General features: G+C 52.4%; 1 protein-coding gene across 1 annotated transcript; it reads left to right on the top strand.

The window, feature by feature from the left end:
• Window positions 1-831: 831 nt before the first annotated feature.
• On the top strand, window positions 832-23,544 carry LOC136643958 (short transient receptor potential channel 2-like). Its single transcript, XM_066619392.1, has 14 exons — window positions 832-858; window positions 4,472-5,164; window positions 6,634-6,843; window positions 12,426-12,590; window positions 13,275-13,449; window positions 13,997-14,197; window positions 14,821-14,983; window positions 16,532-16,624; window positions 17,882-18,074; window positions 19,548-19,675; window positions 20,596-20,665; window positions 21,715-21,748; window positions 22,676-22,768; window positions 23,105-23,544. The coding sequence occupies exons 1-14, from the start codon at window positions 832-834 to the stop codon at window positions 23,542-23,544; spliced, it is 2,685 nt and encodes an 894-aa protein (XP_066475489.1).
• The last annotated feature ends 1,051 nt before the right edge of the window (window positions 23,545-24,595 follow it).

The following is a 24,595-nucleotide window of genomic DNA, read 5'->3' as shown; positions in this document are numbered from 1 at the left end:
AAGCTTGCTAGGTCCCGGTGTGGGGTGTGAACCCCTCCTGAGCTGAGCCACTGAGAGGGAAGCCTCGGGTGGGCAGGCAGGCAGGGCGCTCTGCGGCTCAGCCTTGGTTTGGCATCACCACCTCTCATGGTGCTGGAGGGGCAAGGCGGAAGCAGAAGTCCAGGTGAGGGGTGCTGGATTCCCCTGCTTTCTGGGGTCCTCAGAAGGTGTGACTTCAGGGGCACTGATCTCCAGCTGCGCTCCAGGGGCTGCAGATCCTGCCATACATCCGCTGGTCACAAGCAGCCCTGCTGGGATCCCTTCCTCAGAAAAGGCCTTGTCAGAGTTTGAGTTGGGGTTGCTCCTGACAGCCGTAAGCAGAAAGAATGAAGGGAAACTGCTGGGGAGAGAGTTCCAGTTGCCTCAAGAAAAGTGAGCTGAAAACACTTAAATCCTAAACGGCACTTGGTCAGTTGCTGGGCCTGAGCAGAACCCAGAAATTGGGGGGGGGCAGAAGCCTGAGTGAGCCGGAGACCCAGGAAAGCAGGGTGGGGAGAAAAGCGAGCCCAGCCTGTCCCTGACAAACAGCCCTGGCTCCCAGGGGAGTGCGCGGAGCGTTGCTGGAGGTTGCCTTTGGCGTTCAGGTGGCAACCCTGCCCTGTGGGGAGTTGGCAGGTGGGCCCTGCTGCTCTCTTGCCTGCCTCTGCTCCTGCCAGGGGAAAACAAGCTGCCTCCCAGCTCCACACAAGCAGAGAGCGAAGCTGCAGCCTTGGGTGGAAGCGGGAGATTTGGTCGGTGGTGGAACGGGCCCAGTTTGCTCCCTGCACCTGACTTCCCCCTGGCGTGGGCACCATGGCATCAGAGTTCGAGGGCATCATGGTGAGTGTAGAGTGGCAGGCTCGCTGCCCCATCCCTCTCCTGCTTGGGGACCTGTCCTGCTGTAGGGGGTTCTTCCTGCACTCAGAGGTTTTGCCTGCAAAGAGTTGACTGAGCTAAAGGGCCCCCCAGGGTGGCAGGCCACAGAGAATGAGCATCTGGGGTGGGGGGCTAGGCAATGGGTGTGGCTACCCCAATTTGGCAGTGCTCGCTGAGACAGTGTATCTCAGTGCTGGACCACAGCTGTGATGGTCCCCTGCTTGCCCCAGCCTCCCTGCCTGGCTTCTTGCTCCCCATGCCTCTCTCTGGCGGCAACACAAGAGATCCCTCTGCCCCAGGCCCTGCACTGGGGTCCATGTTTGCCAGTCTCACCGCACCCTCCACAGCATCTTCCAGGCTTCTCCAATCCTTTGTTGTTTTTAGGCACATGAAACTGTGCCGTTTCCCTTCCGCACAGCCAACCTCCAGGCTCCCCCCTCCATCTCATGCAGCCCCCCAAGAAGCTCTGCTGTTGTAGGTCTGTACTAGGCTGGGAGCCTTGCCAGGAGACTGCATAGAACACATAAGAACACCAGTCATTCAGAGGCCGAGATCAGTTGTCTGCCTCCCCCATGTGCAGTACTGTTGACAATTCTGGACCATGTGCCAGTTGAATTGCACAACTCAAGTATACTGACACCAGTTTGAGTGGATGGGTGGTCAGTGTGGCTGGTCCTGCCACTTGCCCCCTTGTACCAGTGTGATCTTGCAAGCCCCAAACATGACCATGGACTCCAGAAAACGGATTGCACATGCAAAGACCCATGGAGGGTACAGAGCAATGCCTAGAATAGGACGCTCACCAGTTTGCCACAGCAGCACCTCCCCCTTCCCTCTGTGCACACACTCCCTGGAGGATAGTCTACCAATAATGGAAATGCCACAGTAAATGGCTTTGGGCGCTGCAGTTTTACTGTGGCCACAGCTGCTGTTACAAAGTGCTGTTACAGCTCCTGCCATCTTTATTAATGGCTTCCCTGGATGGCGTGTTTGCATCTCACTTGGCCTGCCTGTGTCCAGGTGCCTCCTCCCAGCCGTGAATTCAGGCAAACACAGCAAAGAGGAGGAGCGAAATGGGCCTAAGCAGAGCGAGGGACTTAATTACTGAGCAGGTAACGAGCCTGTGCTCAGGGGAGCTGCCTGGGCTGGAGCAGCTCTTTCCACTGCCAGACACCAGGGGCCTTTGTGAGCAGTTCTTGCTATAGCATTTGTGAGCAGTGTGACAAACAATTCTTTCTACAAATAGTCACTACATAAGTACATCACAAGGGCCCCCGCTAGATCGGGCCAAGAGCCCATGTCGTCCAGCTTCCTGTATCTCACAGTGGCTCACCAGATGCCTTGGGAAGCATACAAGACGTCACTACAGTTACTCCTGGATTTTGTCGAAGGGTGCGTGTGAAGATTTTTGTGCCCCGGGTGCCAGATGCTACAGGGTGCCCTGGTGCTGTGCCACTGCCCACAAGTGCTTCACAGCCCTCCAGTCTTCCCTGCGTGTAGGAACAGCTTCTGGAGGAGCTTTAAACATATCACAGAAGTAGAGCTGAGACAGCACAGCATCATTTCAATTTCTGGAGGAAAAATTCATCACGGGTTGCAAGTCATGGTAGGTCTGTGCAGGCTCCTGGTTTTAGAGGTAGGCTACCTCAGATTGCCAGATGCAGGGGAGGGCATCGTGACGCAGGTTATGTCTTGTTGTCTTGTGTGCTCCCTGACGGCCACCTGGGCACTCACAGCAGCTGCTGGGGAAATTTTACCCCATCTGCCACTGTGAGTTTCAAAGAACTCTAGGACACCCAGAAATAATGTCACGTGATGTCATAACATTGTGTGACACCATGTGACACACAGCACTGCTGCCCCACGTACCACAGCCCTTGGGTATGCCACTGGTCCCTCCTGCTTCTACAACCTCCCTTACCCTTAGGAGAGGCTACAGTGTTTGGGCCTCTTCAGCCTAGAAAAGAGACGCCTGAGGCGGGACATGATTGAGACATACAAAATTATGCAGGGGATGGACAGAGTGGATAGGGAGATGCTCTTTACACTCTCACATAACACCAGAACCAGGGGACATCCACTAAAATTGAGTGTTGGGAGAGTTAGGATAGACAAAAAAAAATATTTCTTTACTCAGCATGTGAGTGGACTGTGGAACTCCTTGCCACAGGATGTGGTGATGGCATCTGGTCTAAATGTCTTTAAAAGGGGATGGAACAAATTTCTGGAGGAAAAATCCATTACGGGTTACAAGCCATGATGTTTATGTGCAACCTCCTGATTTTAGAAATGGGTTATGTCAGAATGCCAGATGCAAGGGAGGGCACCAGGATGAGGTCTCTTGTTATCTGGTGTGCTCCCTGGGGCATTTGGTGGGCCACTGTGAGATACAGGAAGCTGGACTAGATGGTCCTTTGGCCTGATCCAGCAGGGCTGTTCTTACTGCCAGTCCTGACCGTTTTCTAGAGTCAGAGCAGTCCACCCAATGGCAGCCAAGGGTTGCTGTGACGCAAGGGCAGGTTGGCCAATCACTGTTACAAGTTTCATTGCCAGATCACCACCACAAACTCTCACAGCACATTTCAGTTTCTGTTCATTGCAGGTGTTATTCTTGCTCTCTGTTAGATTTTTAAAATTGTTTGAATCGACAGCTTCTGTTTTTTTTTTGTTTTAAATATTTTGATAAAGTGTGGATTTCATTGATAATGTTATTTACTGTAGTGTAAATCCCTGATTCCCCTCTATTTTTTTTTACTTTTGGTGACCTTCCCCCCCCCCCAAAAAGATTTGGGATGTCTTAGCATCCTGAGGCAAATTACTGAGCCAAGCAGGTGCAAATGGCCGTGATCTTCTATTTGACATTGTCCCTGTTCCCAAGAGCATCTTCCCCTTGACCGGTGTGCAAGGACACTTCACCCTGAGCCAGCTCATTGGACCCTGACCCCTACCTAATTTCCATAGGGGGAAATCCCAGGGGACCCCCAATGATCATTATCTCAGAGGAAGCAGGTTTTATGTTCACTGGCCAAGGAGTAGGGGGGAAATCCTTCATACTGTTGCCCTGGTCCAGCATTGGAGCACCGGATGCTCAGCCTGGGTGCACCCCAGCCTTGGTTGCCTTTGGCTGAGTGGACAGAAAAGAAGTGCCTGAGTAAAGAAGGACAGCATCAGGATTTGATCGTTGCCAATTTGCTGTGCAATCTTTCTGCCACTGAACGTTTGCCAAGAGATCTGTATTTTCCTTGTCACCTGCAGTTACCTCTGCTGTGGTTCCAAAGCCCTTTAACCCCCTTAATCGACTTATGATTATACCAATTTTTCTGCTTGGCCCAGGTTCACTCAGGAGAGCACAGGGTTGCCACGTATCTCACACTGCCCACCTTCTTCCCCTATCTATCATTCCTGGTTTTCTGTTGGGTTTTAAGGGAAATCCCAGGATCTGGAGACTCCCTATTCACTGGGACAAGGGGTTTTCCCAAGACTGTCCCTCTCCTTTCACTTTGGATGGTGGCAGCTGCTCAACTAGCCATTCTCCCGGCTCCAGGAATGATGGTCTTCCTCTCACTTCACCTCTCAGCAGCCCAACTGGAAGGAAATAGTCAACAAGAAGCTGAAGTTCCCTGAAGGCCTCCTCACTGCCATCCAGGACGGCCTGCTGGGGAAGGTCCAGCAGCTGCTGCAAGTGAGCGATGGGATCCTGCGGCAGCTGGATGATGCTGAGGACCGGGCGTGGCGAGAGGCGCTCAATCTGGCCATCCGTACCGGGAGTGAGGAAATCACCAGGACGCTGCTGCGCTGCGTCAAGTTCGACTTCCGGCAGGTCCACGAGGCCTTGCTGGTGGCTGTGGACACCAACCAGCCACATGTGGTCAAACTGTTGCTAGATCGGCTGGACCAGGAAAAGGGCCTCAAGATGGATATCAAGTCCTTCTCCATGGCTTTCTTTGACAACTCCATCGACAACTCCCGCTTTGCCCCCGGAGTGACCCCCCTCACCTTGGCTTGCGAGAAGGACCTTTACGAGATTGTGGACATGCTGATGAAGAAGGGGCATGCCATCTCGCGGCCGCACAAGGTCTCCTGCGCCTGCCTGGAGTGCTCCAATGGTCGCAGGTACGACCTGCTCAAGTTCTCCCTCTCCCGCATCAACACGTACAAGGGCATTGCCAGCCGTGCCCACCTCGCCATCGGCAGCGAAGACGCCATGCTGACCGCCTTCAAGCTCAGCCGCGAGCTCAAGCGCCTCTCCAAGAAGGAGCCTGAATTCAAGGTTGGTCCCTTGTCGCATGGCACTGTGCCACGCTGGGGCGTTTGGTGGACCGCTGCGCGATGCAGGAAGCTGGACTAGATGGCCTCTGGCCTGATCCAGTGGGGCTGTTCTTATGTTCTTAACTACAATTCCCAGGAGGCCTTGCAGGTCTCTTGTTATCTGGTGTGCTCCCTGGGGCATTTGGTGGGCTGCTGTGAGATACAGGAAGCTGGACCAGATGGGCCTGTGGCCTGATCCAGTGGGGCTGTTCTTATGTTCTTAACTACAATTCCCAGGAAGCCTTGCAGGTCTCTTGTTATCTGGTGTGCTCCCTGGGGCATTTGGTGGGCCGCTGTGAGATACAGGAAGCTGGACCAGATGGGCCTCTGGCCTGATCCAGCGGGGCTGTTCTTATGTTCTTAACTACAATTCCCAGGAGGCCTTGCAGGTCTCTTGTTATCTGGTGTGCTCCCTGGGGCATTTGGTGGGCCGCTGTGAGATATAGGAAGCTGGACTAGATGGGCCTATGGCCTGATCCAGTGGGGCTGTTCTTATGTTCTTAAACTACAATTCCCAGGAGGCCTTGCAGGTCTCTTGTTATCTGGTGTGCGCCCTGGGGCATTTGGTGGACCGCTGCGAGATGCAGGAAGCTGGACTAGATGGCCTCTGGCCTGATCCAGCGGGGCTGTGCTTATGTACTTATGCTCTTAGATGTGCCTCTGCTCACTAGGGAATGCTCCTCTGGAAACAAAGAGTTGACCCCCAAATGGGAAACATGGAGGTAATTTGGTCTTGGAGGAAGAAGCTAGGCAGGAGACAATCCCACAGTAGACCAAGGCTATGTGTCATCTGTGTTAAAAGTGAAAAGGGTAGTTAAAAGGCCTGGAATTCTACACATAGATAAGGCATGTTCAGTGGCACGGAGAAGCTTAATTCTATAACCTGCCTAAATTATGCAGAATGGAGCGCAATGTCTTTGGGGGGGGGGTTGAAATTCTTTGCCTAATTCTGCTTCTGCTAGTCAGAGGGAGCAACAGTGAGTTAATCAAGGCTGTGATGATCTCCAGGGTAGCACTGAGATGGACCCTGTTTGTTCCCTATGAGGAATCTGGTCCCCCCCCCCACCCTGAGATCATGTAAAAACCACAGGTACAGTCACGCGTACAGATGTGCACAGCCACCTGAAATGCAGCATCATGGTCACATTTCCCTGTGGCTCCTGTGTGGTTTGGGCTCCACATGGCTGTGACAATGCCTGGAATCACTTCCCCATGCACCTGCCAGAATATGGATTAAGTACTCACACTAGCGCCACAATGAAGTAACCTTTGAATTGGACCACTGAGACATCTACTGGCCGGGTGCCGTGACAGGGGTGCTGCCCTCTGCTTCAAAAGTGGGGTGAGGATTCTGATCCCCCAAGGTGGTCCCTTCTTTGGGGGGGGGCAACTCATTGAAGCTGCCTGACCCCTCCTTCTCTTCCCTCCTAGCCAGACTACCTGGCCCTGGAGCAGCTGTGCCAGGAGTTTGCCTTTGAGCTGCTGGGGATGTGTCGCAACCAGAGCGAGGTGACGGCTGTGCTGAACGACTTGGGGGACGATGCCACTGGGGAGGAGGAGGACCTGGATGACCAGGCGTTTGAGGAGGGGATCCCCAACCTGGCGAGACTCCGCCTGGCTGTCAACTACAACCAGAAACGGGTGAGCCTGCCAAAGGACACACAGCGGGTGGGAGGAAGACCTCACAGCGAGGAGCATCCAAATGTCCCAGAGGGGTGGAGGCTCTGTGGGAGGTAGCCCTCACCAGCTGGGCCCCAAAATCTGTTTGAAGTGCCTGGTCCCAGAGCATTATATAGCACTGTGTCAATCAGAACGGCCAGAGCCCCCTTCCTTTCCCATCAGACACGTGTGACGCGTGTGGCCTCTGGGAACCAAGTGCCTCTGGGAACTAAGTGCCAGGTAAGGCACAAGAGTTTAGCATCTGGGCGAGGAGAAGGCAAGGAGACCTCTGAGTTTTGGAGAAGGAGAGGAGGAGGAGCAGGAGCAGGAGCAGGAGGAGGAGGTAAGTGTACTCATTCTAACGCTTTGTCTTTCTAACTCCCTGTCTTCTAACCTTAACCTTACCTTTAAAGCAACCTTAAATCAAAATTGAAAGTTAGCACCTAAGGGAGGTACATAGGGCTACTCTGAGTAGGAGCAGAGTCCTACTCGTGAGTAAGAGCAGTGTCCTACTCGTGAGTAAGTGCCCAAGGGTCAGGCATTTAAATCAAAATTGAAAGTTAGCTGCACCTAAGGTAGCACTTAATCGAAGGAAGGGAGGAGGATAAAGTGAAAAGCAGGTTTTCTACTTGTTTAAATTAAACCTATACTTAACCCAGGTTAAACCTAATCTAAGTTGGAACATAACCTAAACAGGTCAGTAAATTGGGACACAGGATCTAGAGAGCAATAAATAATTAAACAAACCCAAATAAAAACTAGCTTGAGGTTACAAAAACAGTCCAGCCTAAGAGAACAGAACTAGGAGGGAAAGGACCTAGGAAGGGCCAATTCCCAACCCAGTAAGAGCCCCATTAGGCTAATCCAAGCAGTCCATTCAGGAGCCTGCAGAGTAGGTCACGCCCATCAGCAGCCATTTGCCTTCCTGAGCTTTTGTAAACTCACCTGGGAAGGCCAGCCCCCTTTCAATCAGGAAGGAAGGAGGGGGGAGGAGCCAGCCAGGAGTATAAAGCTAGGCAGGCCATCGCGTGAAGCTCTCTGCAGACGCGTGTGGCCTCTGGGAACCCAGTGCCTCTGGGAACTAAGTGCCAGGTAAGGCACAAGAGTTTAGCATCTGGGCGAGTTCAGCAGCAGGGCGAGGAGGCCAGGGCCCTATACACTGCCCTTCCTCTTCCCTAGAGAAAAGGGCTGCTATCCAGTGTACAGTTTTTAAAAGGACCCCTAAATAAAACAACAACAACAAAAAGCTATGCAGTCAGACAGCCAGCAGCAGGGTGGGAGCTATCCAGTGTTCTGCATCGAGTGCCACATGTATGATTATATGCCTCTGGGGCATAAGTCATGGGTGTGTCCTCGGTGCAAGGAGCTCCAGGCTCTCAGGGAACGCGTCCGCTCCCTTGAAGCCTTGGTGGCCGACCTGGAGAAGCGCAGGCAGCCAGAGGAGGACCGTGGGGAGACTTCTGGGGACGATCAGGCTTCGTCCCAACCTCAGGCGTGCAGCTCCTCGGCTGCCCGGGTGGGAAGTCTCGGGACTGGAGGACATCATCCTGGAGAGGAGGGAAACAATCCCCTAGGGGGGATCCCTTCTCCAGGGGATGGGCCCGTATCCGAGCGCACTCGGGATACTCCTCGGCGGGAGGGGGGTCGGGGGCTTCTTGTAGTGGGGGATTCGATTATTAGAAACATAGAGAGGGGGGTTTGCGACGGATGTGAGGACCGCATGGTGACTTGCCTGCCTGGTGCGAAGGTTGCGGACATCACTTCTCGTCTAGACAGGCTGGTAGACAGTGCTGGGGGAGAGGTAGCGGCTGTGGTGCATGTCGGCACCAACGACGTGGGCAAGTGTAGCTGGGAGGTCCTGGAGGCCAAATTTAGGCTTTTAGGCAGGAAGCTGAAAGCCAGGACCTCAAAGGTAGCGTTCTCTGAAGTGCTACCTGTTCCACGCGCAGGGCCAGCTAGGCAGGCGGAGATCAGGGGTCTCAATGCGTGGATGAGACGGTGGTGTAGGGAGGAGGGGTTTAGATTCGTTAGGCACTGGGGAACGTTTTGGGACAAGCGGGGCCTGTACAAGAGGGACGGGCTCCATTTGAACCAGAATGGAACCAGACTGCTGGCACATAACATTAAAAAGGTGGCAGAGCAGCTTTTAAACTGATCCCTGGGGGAAGGCCGACAGGAGCCGAGGGGCATCCGGTTCGGGACTCCTCATCCCTATGGGATGAGGATGGGGAGGTTAGAGAACAACAAGACAAAGGCAGGGTAGGAGAAGAAATTGGGAAAGGCAGGGAGATGGGATGTGATAGACAGTTTGGCACAATGAGAGGATGCGGGGACAAAGGAGCGAATAAGCAGCCCATCCTGGGGCATTCCGTGTATAATTGCTTTTATGCGAATGCCCGAAGTCTACGAGCAAAGGTGGGAGAACTAGAATGTCTGGTGACAAGGGAAAATATTGGCATAGTGGGCATAACGGAAACCTGGTGGAATGCGGAGAATCAGTGGGATACCGCAATCCCGGGCTATAAACTCTACAGGAGGGACAGGCAGGGGCGTGTTGGAGGTGGGGTGGCCCTTTATGTTAAGGAAGGGATAGAATCCAGCAAAGTAGAGATTGAAGGTGGGTCCGACTCCACCGTAGAATCTCTGTGGGTTAAATTACCAGGCTTGAGCAGCGATGTAATACTGGGGGTGTGCTATCGCCCTCCAGACCAGAAATCTGATGGGGACCTTGAAATGAGGAAACAGATCAGGGAAGTGACAAGGAAGGACAGGGTTGTAATCATGGGGGACTTCAATTATCCTCATATTGACTGGGTCAATTTGTGTTCTGGTCACGATAAGGAAACCGGATTTCTTGACGTGCTAAATGACTGTGGCTTAGATCAGCTAGTCACGGAGCCCACCAGAGGACAGGTGACTCTGGATTTAATTTTGTGCGGTACGCAGGACCTGGTTAGAGATGTAAACGTTACTGAGCCATTGGGGAACAGTGATCATGCTGTGATCCGTTTTGACGTGCACGTTGGGGGAGGAATACCAGGCAAATCTCTAACAAAAACCCTTGACTTCCGACGGGCGGACTTCCCTCAAATGAGGAGGCTGGTTAGAAGGAGGCTGAAAGGGAGGGTAAAAAGAGTCCAGTCTCTCCAGAGTGCATGGAGGCTGCTTAAAACAACAGTAATAGAGGCCCAGCAGAGGTGTATACCGCAAAGAAAGAAGGGTTCCACTAAATCCAGGAGAGTGCCCGCATGGCTAACCAGCCAAGTTAGAGAGGCTGTGAAGGGCAAGGAAGCTTCCTTCCGTAAATGGAAGTCTTGCCCTAATGAAGAGAATAAAAAGGAACATAAACTGTGGCAAAAGAAATGTAAGAAGGTGATAGGGGAGGCCAAGCGAGACTATGAGGAACGCATGGCCAGCAACATTAAGGGGAATAATAAAAGCTTCTTCAAATATGTTAGAAGCAGGAAACCCGCCAGAGAAGCGGTTGGCCCTCTGGATGGTGAGGGAGGGAAAGGGGAGATAAAAGGAGACTTAGAGATGGCAGAGAAATTCAATGAGTTCTTTGCATCTGTCTTCACGGCAGAAGACCTCGGGCAGATACCGCTGCCCGAACGGCCCCTTCTAACCGAGGAGTTAAGTCAGATAGAGGTTAAAAGAGAAGATGTTTCAGACCTCATTGATAAATTAAAGATCAATAAGTCACCGGGCCCTGATGGCATCCACCCAAGGGTTATTAAGGAATTGAAGAATGAAGTTGCAGATCTCTTGACTAAGGTATGCAACTTGTCCCTCAAAACGGCCACGGTGCCAGAAGATTGGAGGATAGCAAATGTCACGCCTATTTTTAAAAAGGGAAAGAGGGGGGACCCGGGAAACTATAGGCCGGTCAGCCTAACATCTATACCGGGTAAGATGGTGGAATGCCTCATCAAAGATAGGATCTCAAAACACATAGACGAACAGGCCTTGCTGAGGGAGAGTCAGCATGGCTTCTGTAAGGGTAAGTCTTGCCTCACAAACCTTATAGAATTCTTTGAAAAGGTCAACAGGCATGTGGATGCGGGAGAACCCGTGGACATTATATATCTGGACTTTCAGAAGGCGTTTGACACGGTCCCTCACCAAAGGTTACTGAAAAAACTCCACAGTCAGGGAATTAGAGGACAGGTCCTCTCCTGGATTGAGAACTGGTTGGAGGCCAGGAAGCAGAGAGTGGGTGTCAATGGGCAATTTTCACAATGGAGAGAGGTGAAAAGCGGTGTGCCCCAAGGATCTGTCCTGGGACCGGTGCTTTTCAACCTCTTCATAAATGACCTGGAGACAGGGTTGAGCAGTGAAGTGGCTAAGTTTGCAGACGACACCAAACTTTTCCGAGTGGTAAAGACCAGAAGTGATTGTGAGGAGCTCCAGAAGGATCTCTCCAGACTGGCAGAATGGGCAGCAAAATGGCAGATGCGCTTCAATGTCAGTAAGTGTAAAGTCATGCACATTGGGGCAAAAAATCAAAACTTCACATATAGGCTGATGGGTTCTGAGCTGTCTGTGACAGATCAGGAGAGAGATCTTGGGGTGGTGGTGGACAGGTCGATGAAAGTGTCGACCCAATGTGCGGCAGCAGTGAAGAAGGCCAATTCTATGCTTGGGATCATTAGGAAGGGTATTGAGAACAAAACGGTTAGTATTATAATGCCGTTGTACAAATCTATGGTAAGGCCACACCTGGAGTATTGTGTCCAGTTCTGGTCGCCGCATCTCAAAAAAGACATAGTGGAAATGGAAAAGGTGCAAAAGAGAGCGACTAAGATGATTACGGGGCTGGGGCACCTTCCTTATGAGGAAAGGCTACGGCGTTTGGGCCTCTTCAGCCTAGAAAAGAGACGCTTGAGGGGGGACATGATTGAGACATACAAAATTATGCAGGGGATGGACAGAGTGGATAGGGAGATGCTCTTTACACTCTCACATAATACCAGAACCAGGGGACATCCACTAAAATTGAGTGTTGGGCGGGTTAGGACAGACAAAAGAAAATATTTCTTTACTCAGCGCGTGGTCGGTCTGTGGAACTCCTTGCCACAGGATGTGGTGCTGGCGTCTAGCCTAGACGCCTTTAAAAGGGGATTGGACGAGTTTCTGGAGGAAAAATCCATTATGGGGTACAAGCCATGATGTGTATGCGCAACCTCCTGATTTTAGGAATGGGTTAAGTCAGAATGCCAGATGTAGGGGAGAGCACCAGGATGAGGTCTCTTGTTATCTGGTGTGCTCCCTGGGGCATTTGGTGGGCCGCTGTGAGATACAGGAAGCTGGACTAGATGGGCCTATGGCCTGATCCAGTGGGGCTGTTCTTATGTTCTTATGTGACAGTCAGCTAAAAACTCCCCTTTGCTGCATGACCATCCTGAGTGTCCCACATGGATTTCCTTTCCATGTTGCAGGTGACTGTGTTTGAAGCCACCCTCAGGGTCTTTCTTGGACCTGCAGGCCAAAGAGCCCACAGTGCAGTTGCTCCCAGTTGAACAAGTCTTCTCATGCTGCTCTTCTCCTCTCTGGCCCCCATTCAGTTTGTGGCACATCCCATCTGCCAGCAAGTGCTGTCATCCATTTGGTGCGGAAGCCTGCAGAGCTGGCGGGGCAGCAACAGCCTCACCAAGCTCTTCATCTCCTGCTTCATCTTCATCACCATGCCTGTCCTGTGCCTGATCTACTGGATTGCCCCCAAATCCAAGGTGAGTGGAACGGCGGGCAGGGACTGGCTGCTGATGAGCCATGTGTGATGTGTGGTTCTGTTCACGGCAACTGAGCTGTTAATCTGCCCAGGACCCCTTAAGGAGCCTGGAGCCAGCATATCTCCTCTGAGGCTGCCTTCTCCCCCAGAGTCAGCTGGAGGGTTGAGATCAGTTTTTTTCACCTGTGTGCTGAGTTCTGCAGGCACATGAGGGGCCCCTTGCGCAGGTGTGTGAAACTCGCTTCCCTGAAACTGGGGCAAGAGACAAAACTTGGTTGCCAAAAAGGGCTTTTCCAGAAAAGGGAAAACAAACAAAACCAGAGACTTTTCTGTAGAATCATTTCATCAAAATCCATGTAGATTGCTGGAAATTAAAGACATTGTCACAGACATTTATCCATTCATTTTGCTGTGGAAACCACTTTATGAACTACTTTTTGTTGAGAAGCCTCATGAAATATTCTTGATGATGATGTTAAATAAAATATTGTGGAAGGAGTATTCCACAGTCTGGGTTGTCTCAGTGGATATGCTCATATGGAACTGACCGTGTGAAGGTTTTTCAGAAACCTTGCAACTGCTAATGACCTCCAAATGTCCAGATTTATGGTTTTGACAAAACAGCGACAACCCAAAGGACATAATTGCATTTTGCTTAAAACTGAGTTGCTCCGTCTCCCGGCAGATTGGCAAGATGCTGAAGATCCCAGTGATCAAGTTCCTGCTGCATTCAGCCTCCTACCTCTGGTTTTTGGTCTTCCTGCTGGTGGAGTCCCTTGTCATGGAGGATCAGAACGAGATCTTCAAGGGGCGGAACCAGAGTGTGTGGGAGACCTCACTCCACATGATATGGGTGGCAGGTGGGTGAGAGGGTGCAGCCGGGCAGTGGGGTTGGAGAGGATTCACAGGCATGAGTGACCAGGATGCCTTGATCCAAAGGAGGAGAAGACTCACTCGTTCACTCTCTCCCTCTCTCTTCAGGGATCAGTTTGCCTCTTCTGCTTTTGAATTCTGGAACGAGCTTGTTATGGGGATCCTTCAAGGCCCATTGAGATCACCATTGCATGGCTGCTTCCTTAGCACCCATGTAGTGTGCTAGGTGCTGTACAGAGCACAGAAACGTCCCTCTCTTTGCCAATGCAACCATATTGTTAGTCAGGCAGGAGAAGTTTTGGGGTATGGTTGGGAAGCAGAGAAGAAGATGGAGGCAGTCAGTGGATGCCAGGAGGCTCATCTGGGGTTAGTTAAGGACTTGAGGATGGATCTGGAGGAGGAGGAAGGGAAGCAGGCGGATCAACAGAGAGAGAGAGAGAGAGAGAGAGAGGCACAACATGGCTGACGGTGTGGAGGTAGGAGCGCTCTTCTGCGGAGACTGTGACCCTGAGGGTTCCTTCTTGTCCCCTCCAGGCTTCTTCTGGTTTGAGTGCAAGGAGGTCTGGATCGAGGGCTTGCGCAGCTACCTCCTGGACTGGTGGAACTTTCTGGACATTGTCATCCTTAGCATGTATCTGGCCTCCTTTGTCCTACGTGTCCTGATCTTCCTGAAGGGCAATTTCTACTGCCTGGATGATAAGAATTCTCGTGAATGCTACTACTACACCAAGGCTGGTGAGTCGCCCCCTCCAGACAGGCCCCCCCTGGTCTCATCAAGCATGTCTTCTGCACTGGCTCCTGACTCAGTAATAAGTGCACCTGTTTAAGAGTTCAAATATAGCTGAATGTAGTTAGCATTTGGTCGTGTGAGTTCTTTCTATGATTCCACCAATCTACAATTCAGATTTTGATTATTTCGAGTTTGAGAAAGTTGACAGTTCTCACCAGTGGGTGAGATTTCACTGTAACCCCTTCAATGAAGATAAATCTTGGCATCTTTACTGGGCAATGAATTCCTTTAAGTGTTTGAGATGTAAGAGCAGATTTGTACCTGCTGATACATTAAATAATACAGTGCAGGTGAGAAATGGTTGATGCTCTTCCCCCGTTCCATGAGAGAGGACAACACCAGCTACAACTTGTCTAGCCACCCAGTTGAACATGAGCCACAAAAAGTGGGGCAAATGTCCAGAGAGGGAGCATGGCTGGCAGAGCAGGACTAAATTCTTGGAGTTCATAGCCCAAGCTTGCCTGGTGTATGTCCCCCTACCAGTGCTATTAAGATCCCCCCCCCAGATTGCTCAATGCCAACTCAGAGATCCCCTGCCTCTCTCTGTCCCTTTTGCCCTGGCACCCAGAGCGGCCGGAGTGGCACACGGAGGACCCACAGTTCATGGCCGAGGTGCTCTTTGCAGTCACCAGCATGCTGAGCTTCACCCGCCTGGCGTACATCCTGCCTGCCCACGAGACCCTGGGGACGCTGCAGATCTCCATCGGCAAGATGATTGATGACATGATCAGGTACACGCAACAGAGTTCTGCCCCACTGCCCTCATCGACTCCCCTCCCCCTCAATGATCCGAGCTGCTTAAACAGGCCTCCAGCCCTGCAGAAGAGACCCCTGCAGAACATTACATGTTCACTCTGCCTTGTCGGGTGGGACTGCGGCTGTCCCAGGTGGCTCCTTTCCACAGCAGCCACTCCCTGCCTGTGGGACCCCACAAGTGGAAATGAGGCAGCAGCTCATTTGTAAGCAGCTCAAGTGTAAAGTCACGCACATTGGGGCAAAAAATCAAAACTCCACCTATAGGCTGATGGGTTCTGAGCTGTCTGTGACAGATCAGGAGAGAGATCTTGGGGTGGTGGTGGACAGGTCGATGAAAGTGTCGACCCAATGTGCGGCGGCAGTGAAGAAGGCCAATTCTATGCTTGGGATCATTAGGAAGGGTATTGAGAACAAAACGGCTAGTATTATAATGCCGTTGTACAAATCGATGGTAAGGCCACACCTGGAGTATTGTGTCCAGTTCTGGTCGCCACATCTCAAAAAAGACATAGTGGAAATGGAAAAGGTGCAAAAGAGAGCGACTAAGATGATTGCCGGGCTGGGGCACCTTCCTTATGAGGAAAGGCTACAGCGTTTGGGCCTCTTCAGCCTAGAAAAGAGGCGCCTGAGGGGGGACATGATTGAGACATACAAAATTCTGCAGGGGATGGACAGAGTGGATAGGGAGATGCTCTTTACACTCTCACACAACATCAGAACCAGGGGACATACACCACAGGATGTGGTGACGGCATCTGACCTGGATGCCTTTGAAAGGGGATTGGACGAGTTTCTGGAGGAAAAATCCATTATGGGGTACAAGCCATGATGTGTATGCGCAACCTCCTGATTTTAGAAATGGGTTATGTCAGAATGCCAGATGCAAGGGAGGGCACCAGGATGAGGTCTCTTGTTATCAGGTGTGCTCCCTGGGGCATTTGGTGGGCCGCTGTGAGATACAGGAAGCTGGACTAGATGGGCCTATGGCCTGATCCAGTGGGGCTGTTCTTATGTTCTTAACTACAATTCCCAGGAGGCCTTGCAGGTCTCTTGTTATCAGGTGTGCTCCCTGGGGCATTTGGTGGGCCGCTGTGAGATACAGGAAGCTGGACTAGATGGGCCTATGGCCTGATCCAGTGGGGCTGTTCTTATGTTCTTAACTACAATTCCCAGGAGGCCTTGCAGGTCTCTTGTGATCTGGTGTGCTCCCTGGGGCATTTGGTGGGCCTCTGTGAGACACAGGAAGCTGGACTAGATGGGCCTATGGCCTGTTCCAGTGGGGCTGTTCTTATGTTCTTAACTACAATTCCCAGGAGGCCTTGCAGGTCTCTTGTGATCTGGTGTGCTCCCTGGGGCATTTGGTGGGCCTCTGTGAGACACAGGAAGCTGGACTAGATGGGCCTAAGACCTGATCCAGCGGGGCTGTTCTTATGTTCTTAGCTGCCGACCCTTCCACGGGGAAGGGACGCTGCAAAGGTTTGCTCTTCTGGCTTACCTTCCTTGGTGCTGCTTCCCCTTTCCAGGTTTATGTTCATCCTGATGATCATTTTAACAGCCTTCTTGTGTGGAATGAACAACATCTACGTCCACTACCAGGAGTCGCAGAAGCTGGGCAGGTATCGTCAGCTTTTCTAGACCTACTGGTGGGGCCAGGGTGGGGAATGGGACCCCAAAAAGCACCTGTCTAACGATGTTGGGCACCTGAGTCCTGGCAGGCAGAGGGCAGGGCTGTGGCTCACCTACTGGTGAAGCACCATTTTCACTTCAGACAAGCTCTTCCCAAACTCATATCAGGGGTTCTAATTTGCAGCCAGGCTGTGCGAGTCCTGAGGTGGCAGCTTCCTGCCTGATGTGAGTCCAAGGTGGCAATGGAGCTGTTTGGTCTCGGGAGGAAATTCGAGATGATAGTACTCAGTGCAAGTGGCAAGCACTGGCTGTAGAACTACTAAAGGACCACAACCAAGGGCTGCGGGGTCTGCATGTGCTTAGTCTCCAAAGAGAAGTCCACACACTGTCACAGTGACCTTCTCTGGTGCTTCACAATGATGACTCGTGATGTTGAGTACAGAATTGCAGGGTGCTGGTTTTTCAGATTAAAATAAAGTGGAGTCCAAGGCTGTGATTTTGGTACGTGGCATTTGAGTCTTCAAGGAGGTAGAGGAAGATATCGGGGGGGGGGCCTTAAGCAAGAGTGAAGGTAGGGAGAGATCTGGGCCCAAGAATCACACATTAGATAGTGGCAAGTGGCATGTGAGTGGCTCACTCAGGCCTGGTCAGAAGAGCTACCTGGAGGGCCCTTGCAATTGCCTGCAGCCCCCATGGATTTCTGGGTACAGGGTACCCCTGACTTCAGGAGCGGCTCCTCAGGGGACTTGGCGGGGGCCATGCCAGGGAGGGGTCATATTCATATCTGACTAAACCCGAGGTAAGCTATGGGGGTATCCTAGGAGGCAGCCAGGGTTTGCTACCGCTGTGCCCCCTAAGCCAGGACCCACGGGACACTAGCTGTCTGCTGCTGTTGCTGCTTCCTACCCCCCTCCCCCAGTAAGCCAGCCAGGACCAAGGGCCGAGTGGGGACAGGCAGCAGTGGACCCACATCCTCAACCACGCGGCCAGCTGTAATTGTGAAGGAGGACTGTGGCCCCTCCATTAGAGCAGCCCAGCTGAGAAGGCTTGCCAGGCTCCAGGCAGTGGGCAGGCCAGAGCTCTCTTCTTCTGCTGCAGCCGTCGGAGCTGCAGGCAGCAGCATAGAGGGGGCTGTACCTGTGGAGCCTACGTGCATTTTCATTGGGAAGCGCTCACACACTTTCTGCTCCCCCACTTGACCCCTGGCTGGACTGCCTTCCTGCTCTGGCACCCCTTTCCTCCCGCAGCTTCAACGAGACGTTCCAGTTCCTCTTCTGGACTATGCTTGGGATGGAGCAGCATGATGTGGTCGACATGCCCCAGTTCTATGTGGCGGAGCTGGTAGGGCGGGTGCTGTATGGGGTCTTCACCATCGTCATGGTGGTCGTGCTCCTCAACATGCTAATTGCTATGATCACCAACTCCTTCCAGAAGATTGAGGTGAGTGGCTCCGAGGCCCCACATCGGGGGCTGAGTCCCAGACAGGACTGTCACTCTCTGCAGGACATTGGGGGGACGGGACGGGATGGGACTAGATAGGATTTGAAAGACAGGATTTGGCCCTGGGGTGCTTTGGCCTTGCTTCCCTTTCTCCTGTCACGTCACCTGATTCCCCTCTTGTTCGTTCCAGGTTCCACCTGGGTGGTCTTCTGTCCATTGGACCCTCCTCCTCTGGCTCCACTTGCCTCTCTCTTGTCAGTCAACTGTCGCTCTGCCTGTCCTCTCCTTCCTGACCCCAGTTCTTTAGTCTTTCTCTTCTTCCTGGAGTTCCCCATCCCTGCCTTAAGAGGATATCGTTTCCAAGAACGCTCCTGGGGTCTCTGCTTTCTCTCCATCTCCTGGCTCTGTGACTTGTTCTCTTTCTTTCATCTCCACACAATTGCAGTGGCTTGTTTATCTCTCAGTGGCTCAATTCTGCTTCGTCTTGTTCTTCCTGTAACCCTTCAGTCTGGTTTCTGCGCTCCAACTTGCTATTCAGACTGCTCTGAGTAAATGATCTGCAAAACCACGGGGACTCTTTCCATTCCTAACAGGTGACTAGTCTGGACTGCTGGCTGGCCAGCCAGGCTGTGGTTGAGCTAATCATCTAGGGTGCCTGCAAGTGGGAGAGGGTCCCAGCAGAATGAGAGGCCCCCAGTGATAGCTTGGCAGGACCCCCGGAAAACTCCTGCCTGCCCATTCGTGGTGGCAGAGTCTGGGAAGACAGGGAGCTGGGGGACCGGGGACACACTTCTCTTGGCAGCCGGACTTTTCCTGGCCCTCCTGCACTGACACTCTCCAGGCACCTCTGCCTTCCTACCTGCTCTCTGTCCTCACACAAGATTTCCAACTGCTTTCCAGCTGCCTCTTTGTCAGAACAGTCTCTCCCCAACACAACCTGCAGAATTCGTGGGGCTTTCCCAGGCTCTGCTTAGGCTCCCTCTTCGTTGGCAACATCCTCCTCTGCTTTCTCAGCCTCTTCTCTGTCTCACTTGAAGAAGTGATCTTCCATACGCTCGCAACTGATCTCTTCGGTTCCATTTCTTTCACACTGTCCCAGCCTTTCTCCTTTTTGTCTCATGGCTCTTGGATTGTGAGCTTGCAGGTGTGCCTTTGATTTTATTTTGTCATTTGTCACTTATTTATTTACTTGAGCGCATACGGGGTGCTTTTATAAATAAGTGAGGGTGTTGATGACAACACCAAGGTACCCATCAGGAGTCCCTGAGTATTGCACATCCCCTCCTCCATGCTGTGAGCCTAATGTTCTGTCCCCAGAGCAGCACATGGCTTGTCACTGCGCAATGCTGCCAGCCCTGGGATGGCAACTGGCTTGGACTTTGCTGCCCACTCTTGCAGGATCCACAGTTGGTGGCCATGGCTGCCCAGCACCACAGAGCTTTCCTTCTCACCACTTCCTTGTGTGCTTTGCAGAATGATGCCGACGTGGAGTGGAAATTTGCTCGTTCAAAGCTCTACCTGTCTTACTTCCGGGAAGGTTTGACGCTGCCGGTTCCCTTCAACATCATCCCAACACCAAAGTCCATCTTCTATGCGATCAGGTGGGGCAAACTGCCTCGAGGGCTGCAGCAGCATCTCTCCCTGTGCCCCCCCCCCACACCCCACAGAGACACTCTTTTGTTCCTGGGCAGGCAGATGGGAAAGCTTCCTGGTAACAACTGTTCACATAATACCTGGACGACGACACCCTGCAGCATATCTCTAAATGCCAGTGATGAGGGAGCTCAAGAGCACCCCATTTTCCAGTTTGAGAGGCAGCCACGGCGGGCAAGAGACAGGCTGCTTGTGCCACTGATGTTGTGAGCCTGGAAGGAGAGGAGGCCACACCCAGGGCTCTTGCCTTTTGGTAGGAGGAAATCTGCCTACTCAGGTATCCCAGGATAATGGCAGTCTCTGTGGGCTGCCTCAGCCCCACTCAGTGCCATCAGGGTAGCTATAAAGGGGCAGTGCCAGATCTGGTTGGACCTGAGCACCAGGGAAGCGTGGGCCAGGTTTGCATTTCATCCTCACAACAACCCCATAAGGTCGGCTGAGAGCAGGTGTTTGACCCGAGGTTACCTAGAAAGATTGGAGCTGGGTCTCCTAGTTGTAACCTGTCCCTTCAGCCACTACACCAGGCTGCTCTCTGGCTGGCCTGGCTTGTTACCAAGTGGCTGGAGTCAGTGGGTCTTTGGCCTGAGGCAGCAGGGCTTTTCTTGAGTTCTAAAGGGTCATCTGGAAGCTGGAAATTAGCCTGATCCTGATTGTTAGAGAGCCCCCTTCCTCTGGATGTTCGTGAGTGTGTGTGTGAACGTAAGAACATAAGACGAACATAAGAAGATTTTGTGTGTGTGTGTGAGAGAGAGCAATGTCTCTGATACTGGGTGAGTCTTTTGTGACCTGCACTTCAGCCTGTTGTGACTCCCAGGGAACCCACCAGCCATGGTGCCAGGCTAACCTCTCCTCCTTCCACACCCTGCAGGGGCTTCTTGCGCTACCTGTGCTGTTGCAAACCCAAGAAGCAGCAGAAGTATCCCCCACTTCCCACCATTGTAAGTTCCCTCTTTGTTCGGTGGGTGGGGTGTATTCATGGCATGCAGGAATCAGCGCTCCCAAATCTTGATTAATTTCTTTGCTGAGGCTGAAAGCTCCATGGTGGAGCCTTCCCTGCATAGGCACCAAGTCCCGGGTTCTGTCCCTGGCAGCAGTTCCGGAAAGAGCTGGAAATTGGTTCCTGCCTGACCTGCCAGGAGAGCTACAGGCATTCAGAGCGTGCAGTCCTGGGGGACCTGGCTCAGGAGGGCAGATACGTGGTGTAGTTAAGAGGGGGCAAAGGAGTCAATTGCCATGGGTGCTATGCCAGGAGAGGTGAGAGGCCTTCTGAGCGTCAGGGAGGCCAAGAACAGCGTCCCGAGGCTTGGAAGACCTCAGAAGGTTTGTCTGAGACTTTAAAAAGGCACTTCCGGTTTTAGTGAGAACCTGAAGTACTTTTCTAAGGCCTCTGGCAGGCCTTCTGAGGGTTGGCAGATTCCTGGATTTGCCTTAGGACTCCTTAGGAGCCCTGGCACACAGATGGGCTGGAACATGCCATTGCTCCCCCTTCACCTGAGCAATGCATGGAGTGCAGTTGCACAATGCCTGGGACACTGTCTGTAACAAATGTGGCAACTCTTTCTGGATCTTTGTCACACCATTTTGGGATATTTCTAGAAGGTTCTTGTGTCAATGAAAACATATGTTTCCAGACTGAGTGCTTTAGCTGCACCATGAAGTAAGAAAGACCAAAAATTTGCTACTCATCCCCCCTCCCCATAGCAATACCCTGATATTTGATGAGCATTTTGCTTTTTAGAAAGATTTGGTAGTTGTAACAAATCCTTTGGTGGCTGAGCTCTCGCTTTGGACCTGCGGCACACGTTGCTGGCAGTTAGAAAAAGGGTGGGGGGGGAGCATGGACACAAATATGAAACTGGGAGGATGGGGAGCAAAGTGGCAGATGCATTTCAGTGTCAGTAAGTGTAAAGTCCTGCACACTGGGGCAACAAATCAAAACTTCACATATAGGCTGATGGGTTTTGAGCTGTCTGTAACAGATCAGGAGAGATCTTGGGGGGTGGGTGGACAACTCAATGAAAGTGGACAACTCAATGAAAGTGTTGACCCAACGTGAGACAGCGATGAAGAAGGCTAATTCCATGCTGGGGATCAAAAGAAAAGGTATTGAGAATAAGACGGCTAATATCATAATACCGTTGTACAAATCGATGGTGAGGCCACACCTGGAGTATTGCGTCCTGGTCGCCACATCTCAGAAAGGACATAGTAGAGCTGGGAAAGATGCAGAACAGACCAACCAAAATGATGACTGGGCTGGGGCACCTCCCTTATGAGGAAAGGCTACAGCGTTTGGGCCTCTTCAGTCTAGAAAAGAGGCGCCTGAGGGGAGACATGATTGAGACAGAAATTATGCAGGGGATGGACAGAGAGACGCTCTTTACCCTGTCACACAACACCAGAACCAGGGGACATCCACTAAAATTGAGTGTTGGGAGTGTTAGGACAGACAAAAGAAAATATTTCTTTGCCCAGTGTGTAATTAGTCTGTGGAACTCCTTGCCACAGGAAGTGGTGATGGCATCTTGCCTAGATGCCTTTAAGAGGGGATTGGACAAATTTCTAGAGGAAAAGTTCATTACGGGTTACAAGTCATGATAGGTATGTGCAAGCTCCTGGTTTTAGAGGCCGGCTGCCTCTGATTGCCAGATGCAGGGGAGGGCACCAGGACGCAGGTTTTGTTGTCTTATGTGCTCCCTGAAGTATTTGGTGGGCCACTGGAAGCTGGAGCAGATGGGCCTGTGGCCTGATCCAGCAGGGCTCTTCTTCATGTTTTTTATGATCACCCCCTGCAGCATGTGCAGACCATGTTCCATCACCCACAGCCACCCAGGGACCTCAGGCAGGCAGGCAGGCATCCTCTGAGCAGCCACTGCCAGGTCCATGCTCTGCTCTTCTGCCTCCCCAGTCAAACCCCTCAGTGGAAGACGGCGGGCTGCGTGTGGAAGGCCGCCTCTCCTACCGGCACCAGGTGCTGAAGGCGCTCGTGCAGCGGTACATCGACACAGCCAGGCGGGAGTTTGAGGAGAGCCGGAGAAAAGGTGAGCAGTGCCGGCACCGTCAGAAGACGCTGCTGTCCGAGTCACTGGTCAGTGGGCAGTCCCAGGCATGGCTGCCCCCTCCCTGTCTGCCAGTGGCCCTGCATGTGCTTCCCCCTCAGCCCTTTCTCTGGTGAGGCTCCTCACTGGGTCCTGCTCATAGGTGAAAGAGACACAAGAGCTGAGGGACCATCTAGGTGGGTGGAGGCTGTGAGGGGCAGGCCCTCAGCAGAGCACAGGACAGCCACGTGGGCTGCCAGGCATCTGACTTGGAAACACAACCTCTGCCTCTGGGAAGGCCCCCGCTCAGGCTCACCCTCGATGTGTCTTTGCCCACAGATCTGGGGAATCGCCTGACCGAGCTGAACAAGTCGGTGCTGCGCCTCCACTCTGAGATGAAGCACCTGCGTCGCTCTGTGGCAGCCAACGGCACCGCGGCCAACCCCCTGGATGGGGCCAGTGTACTCCACAAGTACATCATGAAGGTGCGCAACAGCTTCCAGAACTTCGATCATGACTCTGGCAGCTCTGGCCAGGGATCGCCTGCCGAGGTTGTAGTGCACCAAGATGAGATCACCACTGAGGAAGACGAGCCGCCCGTCCCTGCAGAGGGCCCCAAGGCTGAGGTGGGGGCTGAAGAGAGCAGTTCCCTTGCTGCTGCAGAGGTAGCAGAGGAGAATACCCCCGCAGAGGAGAATAGCCCTGCAGAGGAGAATACACCCGCAGAGGAGAATACCCCCGCAGAGGAGAATACGCCACTAGAAGAGCCAGAGACATGAGTTGCTTTTCCTCGAAAGAGAAGTGATGCCATCCGTTCTCAGGGGTGATTCGCAATAGAGCCCGGGTGGCATTTCCTTAGCGGCCTAGGCCAAAGTCATGCTAATAGTGCCTGTCCCATGGGCTAGACAAGACTGTGACCTTTCTTCAGCAAACACCCTTTGGGAGACAGGGTGCAGGCCGTCAGCTTGCACAGCACTGGAAGGTGGAGAAATTCTCCATTACAGAAGAGGCCAAGAATTACTCCATAAAGAAAAAACCAACCAGGCCAGGTTTGCATTAACTGCAGCCTATCAAACCTTCAACCCTCTTTGCTTCCTGTTCCGGTCTTGCTTGGAGAGAGGTGCAGCTGGAGTTGGAGTGCTGATATTACTGACCAGCTCTGGAGAGGTTCCCTGGGGCCGCCTGCATGTGTGCACCCCCCTAAGGTGCCCCCCTGGAGAACAATGCTGGAGTGCTCAGTGGGCTTCTTGCTGCCAGGAATGCCAAGCCTGCATGTTGGGTCCTGCACTTTCCTGCTCAAATTGTGTGATTTCTGCTTTCTGCTTCTTTGCATAACTTAATAATCAAATACATGTAAAGGTGTTAGGTTTCCCAACCTAAATAAAGAGTACATATTTTATGTTGGTAACGTGGGGGATTGTAAAGCTTTTTTTTGGTTTCATATTGAGCAGGATGGCACAGATTTCTATTTATGCCTCCTGACACTGCTGCTGACGTGATGAAGACTCTGCCATTTCTTGTGGCGCTGGGGGAGCGGGGGGGCGGCTCTAGTTTTGGGCTGAGCTCTCCCCTTTCCTTCCATGCTGAAAGTAGGTGGCCACACGTGTGCTAGTCCAGGGTTTCCTAAAGTGTGAGCTGAGACCTACTGGTGGGTTGCAAGCCCATGTGCAGTGGGCCATTCCAGAAGAGGGGGAAAACGTGATGGCCTCATTGGGAGGAGACCTCTTCTGGCACCCCCAACAGCACCACACTGGACGAGGTGGGTCACAGTGCAGGAAAGATTGGGAACCACGATGCTAGTCAGTTGCAGGTCCTAAACAATTACAATAT

Source organism: Tiliqua scincoides, chromosome 3, assembly GCF_035046505.1.
Source record: "Tiliqua scincoides isolate rTilSci1 chromosome 3, rTilSci1.hap2, whole genome shotgun sequence".
Taxonomy (NCBI): domain Eukaryota; kingdom Metazoa; phylum Chordata; class Lepidosauria; order Squamata; family Scincidae; genus Tiliqua; species Tiliqua scincoides.
This window is presented reverse-complemented; position numbering and strand designations above follow the sequence as displayed.